At 34.6% G+C, this 5,871-nt stretch overlaps 1 protein-coding gene across 1 annotated transcript; it reads left to right on the top strand.

The window, feature by feature from the left end:
- Window positions 1–727: 727 nt before the first annotated feature.
- Window positions 728–5,247, top strand: LOC131273517 (olfactory receptor 6F1-like). Its single transcript, XM_058276874.1, has 2 exons — window positions 728–906; window positions 4,329–5,247. Exons 1-2 carry the CDS (start codon window positions 728–730, stop codon window positions 5,245–5,247), a joined length of 1,098 nt encoding a protein of 365 aa, XP_058132857.1.
- Window positions 5,248–5,871: the final 624 nt, after the last annotated feature.

Here is a 5,871-nt window from a genome sequence, read left to right as displayed (position 1 = left end):
TGGATTCAATCACTGCTTAGTGCCCAATTTTCCAGCAGCTGAAACCAACATTCAGTCCCTAATGTGGCATCATTTGCTGAGGTGATCAACCTGCTACCTGGTGGCAGGTTGATTAATTGGACCACTTTCATCATGAAAGGAGCAACATTTTGTTCCAACTGGAATAAATACACTTGTGATATGGGTGTTCTTCCCTGCATGCAATGCATCTGGACTTACAGCATGTGTTACCCATTCTTGTGGTATTCCACACTATGTTGCTTCTGATTAAAAAACACACTTTGTGGCAAATGAAGTTTTGGAATGGGCACATGCTCATGGAATTCACTATCTTACCATGCTCCCTATTATCCTGAAGCAGGTGGATGGATAGAACAGGGAAATGGCCTTTAAAGACTCAATTATAGTGCCAACTGGGTAACAGTGCTCTCCAGAAGGCTGTGTATGCGCCACCCTATGGTGTTATTCTCCCATGGCCAGGATTCATGGTCCAAAAATAAAGGGGTGGAAATGAGAGTGACGCCACTCACTGTTGCTTAGTCATTCACTAGGAAAAAGTTTTGCTTCCTGTCTCTTCAACTTTAAGCTCTTCAGGCCTATAGTCTCCTCTACCCAGTCACTTTGGTCTCCTCAAGTATTTTTAATCAACCAGCTAAGACAGGAATTATTGTACTCACTGGAGTGATTGATCCTAATTATCAGGGGGAAATTTGACTGCTCCTACACAATGGATGTACAAACAAATTTGACTGGAATAAAAGAGGTGTCCAGGGGGTTTCTCTTAATAAGATCATGCCCTGTGTGTAAAGTCAATGGAAAACTGCAACAACTCAATCTGAGCAGGACTACCAAAGGTGGAGAAACTTCAGGAATGATGTGCCTTGTCAGGCAAAGGACCATGACCAGGTGAGGGGCTTGCTGAGGGAAAGGGCCTGTGAAAGGTGTAGTAGAATGCAGTAGTTATAATAAGAACTACAACCACATGATCAGTTACAGAAATGAGAATTGTGATGGTTATGAGTCTTTCTTTCTTATTTAGTTATGAGTATATCTGCATGTATACATAAAGAATGTATCTTTGTTATGTTCCCTATCCTAACCCCTTATTATATGACTTAAGTTGTGTTATCTTCATTTTATAGTATTCAACTTACAAGATACCAAATTGAAGATTGAATTTTACCTAAAGATTTGCACCTTATTATGGGGAAAGTTAATATGTTTCTGATTGTACACACATCAGTTGAGTATTGCTAGTTGAAAATACATTTGCTATTGTTTTAGTTAGAGATTAAACATGGATAAAGGAGATGTGTATTGGTAACAAGTGATTGACAATGGATGGACTGTGATGGTTAAGTTCATGTGTTAACTTTCTAGGTTATTGTGTCCAGTTTGGTCAAGCAAGTACTGGCCTGATTTAATGATAGGGTTTGAATTATCAGTAAGTTGGTCGTATCTATGATTGATTGCATCAATAATAAATTGAGGAGATTTCCTTGAAGATTAAGAGAATTATCATCCAATCAGGTAAAGGCCTTGATATGAGAAGTGATGTTTTCAGTAGTTAGAAGGGAGAATTCCCATCCCTAAATTATCTGGCAGCTTGTCCTAGGGAATTCATCAAAAACCTTTATTGGAGTTCCCAGATTACAGCCTGCCTTATGGAATTTTCACTTGCCCATCTCCACAGTTGTGTAAGTCAATTGCTACTATGTATAAATATATACAGCTCCTTTGGGTTCTGTTTCCCCAGAGAACCCTATTACAGTGGGATACTATTCTGCAATCATCTTTTGAGTCACAATTACTGTAAGTAATATCAGCCAATGAAAATCTTTGGAGGCTCTTCCTTCATGATGTGTGAAGACTTTGCTAATGCCTCCTATAATTCCTTCACTTTTTCTTTCTTTTTAGGGGGAACACAATATCCCAAACCAACGAAATGTCCTCAGGCAGTCTGCATGAAGTCCCAAGATAGACGACGGCTCTCCAGGTCTCTAGATGATTGAAATTATGAAAATAGTTTTCGCAAAGGGAATTCCAGCCCATGGTTTTCCCTGCACCTTGTCAACAGTGAAAAAAGAGATATCTGAAGAAAAAGAAAAACACTACAGAGAATTTGGTGTTTAAAGAATAGATGCCATGGGACAACTTATGGGATTGCTGATGAAGACAATAGAACTAATGGATCCCCAGCCACCAGCAGTGAGGAGATATTATAGTTTATTTTCCTCTGATCTAACCAAATGCTACATAGGCTCCAATACGTATTCTTACTGAAAAGAAGTATTTGTAAGAAAATTTAAGTAATAATCTTCCATTCTAGAAAAATATCAAAACAGAATATAACCTTTGGAAGTATTCATGTTATTCTTCATTTGTCTTGGAAGTAATGGAAATGTAGCCACATAACTGCAAACATTTTAAAAAATGATTTTAGATATTTCTATTACCAGAGACAATATACTTCTTAAAGTACTCATTTGGCAGATAGAAAAAAATTACTATAGTTTGAAAATTAAAACCAAAATGTAAATGTAAATTATTTATATATTCCTTGATTTCATTATTGAGTTATTTTTATTTTTATAAAAATAATAATTTACTTAAATTACTTTTCTCTATCCTCCAGTTCCCACCTATATTAATATTGATCTGCAGCATCTCTAATTCTAATTCTGTTAAAGGTAAATTAAGTAAATATGGCATGTCTTAGAGAAAGGAAAGGGATTATAGCCATAGGATCATGTTAGTGTGATTCATTTGTCAAACTCTCTTTCCAAAGAGTTAATTTAGCTTTTTTTTGAGTGTGTGATTTCTAGGACAAAATTAACTGACAATGTTCTTGTCATAAAAGGAATAAGAAACCCCTTGGATCTTTGGTGTTACATGAATAATATAAATTTTAATGTTTCTCTTTAAAGAATCAGATAATCAAAATAATGAAAAATATATATATATTTTAAATTAGTCCAAGCTGTTTCACCCAAACAGCCTAAAATAAAGATTTTTAGTATATTGACAACCATGACATTTTTAACTACGCCATTATATTTTTCTTAGTCTAAGAAATATGACAAATCCTTAGTATTTTTAAGGGATTAAAATGAATAGTTTGGGTAAAATTTAATTAAATTTTAATTAAGTTAAAATTTAAACTAACCACACTAATATTATTCCTTGACATTTTAAATAAGCCCCATTCATAATTTCCATTATCTATATCTTAAAGTATTATGTATTGTAACAACAATCCACCACAGTTAAACTTCATATGTGTTTTAAAGCCTATATATATTTATTTCAGTAGAGTTTTATGATTAAAAACTTCCATAAAGGGTTAAAAGAAAACAGTATAGACATAAACTCAAATGGCTCCATGTTAAGTTCAGTTGTCTTTTTAATTGTGATATGAGCTTTCAAATTTGGGACTTGATGCTTGGATTTTTTAAACAATAGTAAAATAAATTTATTTTGCATATACAATTTTTTATGGATACCAAGAAAAATTTTATTTTACATGTATCATCTGAATATTCTGGCCCTTAAGCACTTGCAAACATAATATATCCTTTGATAATCATCTATTTCTCAAAAGATTTCTAACTCTTAAATTGATTTTATTGACTATTTTTAACTACCGTGCAAATAAGTCTGTGATTAGGGAATTTAAAGAATATATTAAAATAAAATCTCTTTCATGCAAATTTTGAATCCTACTCATTGCTTTGTTTTCTGAATATAGAATTTTATCCATGTGCTGATATTTACCAATCCCTAATTTGATGGCATAAGTCAAGGAGTAATGAAGTGAAAATTATATGGATCCTTTTCTCTTATGAGGTTACTCATTATGGCTGGGAGCTCCAGTCCAGAGGCCCCTGATCCCTGGCTTCTGATCTGCTTTATGTTGTTGGTCTCTCAATAGGCTCTAATTATGGGACAATGTCATGTTCTTCTTGTAATAACATTACATGTATTAGTGTGGATCATGGTATTTTAAATCAACCTGCAGGTTTGAAAATCAGTGCCAACAACAGAATACTATAATTGTGTGAAAACTACTTAATTCCTCAGAGTCTTCGCCTCTAAAATGGGGATTATTGTAATATTTCCCTTGGAGTATTTTTTTAAAGTTGAAAACCCAAAAAGTAATCCAGGTTTAGAATGATGTCATTTTTTTTCTCAGCCAACACTCCCTGTTATTGTTAGGGATACATTATTATCATTAATAACTAAATAGGAGAATATCCAATTCTTGTTTTTCATACATGTAAACTTTCTGGGCTTAATTGATTAATTGCAGATCAGAGAAGATGAAATAGGGATGTAAAAAACCAAATGACAGTGAGGGAGTTCATTTTCCTTGGATTTTCCTGTGTTCCCCATCCGCAGCTCACATTATTTTTGATGTTTTTCATTATGTACCTGCTCTCCCTCACAAGAAACACTCTTATCATTTACATTGTTCTCATGGAATTCACACTCCAGACACCCATGTACATTTTCTTAGGAAATTTGACCTTCTTAGAAATCTGGTACACCACAGCTACAGTGACTAAAGTGCTGGCTACCTGCCTATCACAGGTTGTCACCATCTCTGTTTCAGGTTGTATAACCCATTACTACTTCTTTTTCTCCATGGGGGCTACTGAGTGCATCCTGCTAGCTGTGATGGCCTATGACACGTACCTGGCAATATGTAGCCCTCTACCCTACTCAGTCCTCATGAGTGTGGCTATTTGCCTGTGGTTTTCAGTTGGATCTTGGATTGGGAGCTTTCTTGTACCTCTCCAACCTGCCATACTTATCTCTCACCTCAACCTCTGTGGCCCCCAGAAGATAAATCATTTCTTTTGTGACTCAGACCCCATTTTCAAACTCTCATGCTCAGATACATTCTTAGCAGAAGCTTTGAGCTACATGTGGAGCTCTGTTGTGATTCTAAGTTCTTTCCTGCTTACCATGTCCTCCTATGGCCAAATTGTGGCCACAATAGTAAGAATGTCTTCTCAGGCACCTTGGAAGAAGACTTTCTTCACCCGTGCCTCCTACCTCACTGTGGTCACCATCTATTATGGCACCATCATCTTTGCCAATGTCTGGCCTCCAGCCACATACAATTTCAACATGTGGAAAGTGGTGTCAATGTTTTACTGTGTGATCACCCCATTGGTAAACCCTCTCATCTACACCTTGAGAAACAAAGATGTGAAGAAAGCTTTCAGCAATGTTCTAGCATGAAAGAGATTGCTCTTAGCTTGAAACATGAAGGTGTTTTGAGAGATCAATGAAAACTGAGCAATTTGGACTAGATTTCCAAAATACATTTGCAAATAGTATTTAAAATTATATTATGAAATAGATATTATTTAATATGGATAGCTCTCTGAACATTATGTTTCCTTTGGAGTATATTCAAATAGTTATTCTATACTTAATATATTTAATAATGTCATAGTGCAGTGCTCTAGTGATAGAAAGAGAAATAACACAAGTAACATTTCCACAAGGCACACACAATCATAAAATAATGTTTTGTCTCATATAATGTGTTAAATGAATATTTGCATAATAAATACTTTAACAGCCTCCATGAACAACAACAACAAAAATTTAAAGTGTCTGATAAAGGGTAATGCGTTCTTCCATTTGGCAGCTGGGCTATTAAAAACACTTTGTAACTCAAAAATGTATTCAGTAAATAAACATCAAGCAACAATGATGAGCTGTAAGCTATTCCTTGTCATTGATTTCTATTTAATGATGGCATAATTAATTATCACATGCACATTTATTTTTTCAGTAATCATAAGCTTTAATTTTAGAGAAGTTTTAGATTATAGAAAAATTACATGAAAAGTATAG

This window comes from Dasypus novemcinctus, chromosome 15, assembly GCF_030445035.2.
Source record: "Dasypus novemcinctus isolate mDasNov1 chromosome 15, mDasNov1.1.hap2, whole genome shotgun sequence".
Lineage (NCBI taxonomy): Eukaryota > Metazoa > Chordata > Mammalia > Cingulata > Dasypodidae > Dasypus > Dasypus novemcinctus.
Note: the sequence above shows the minus strand (reverse complement) of the source record. Positions and strands in the feature narration are given on the sequence as shown.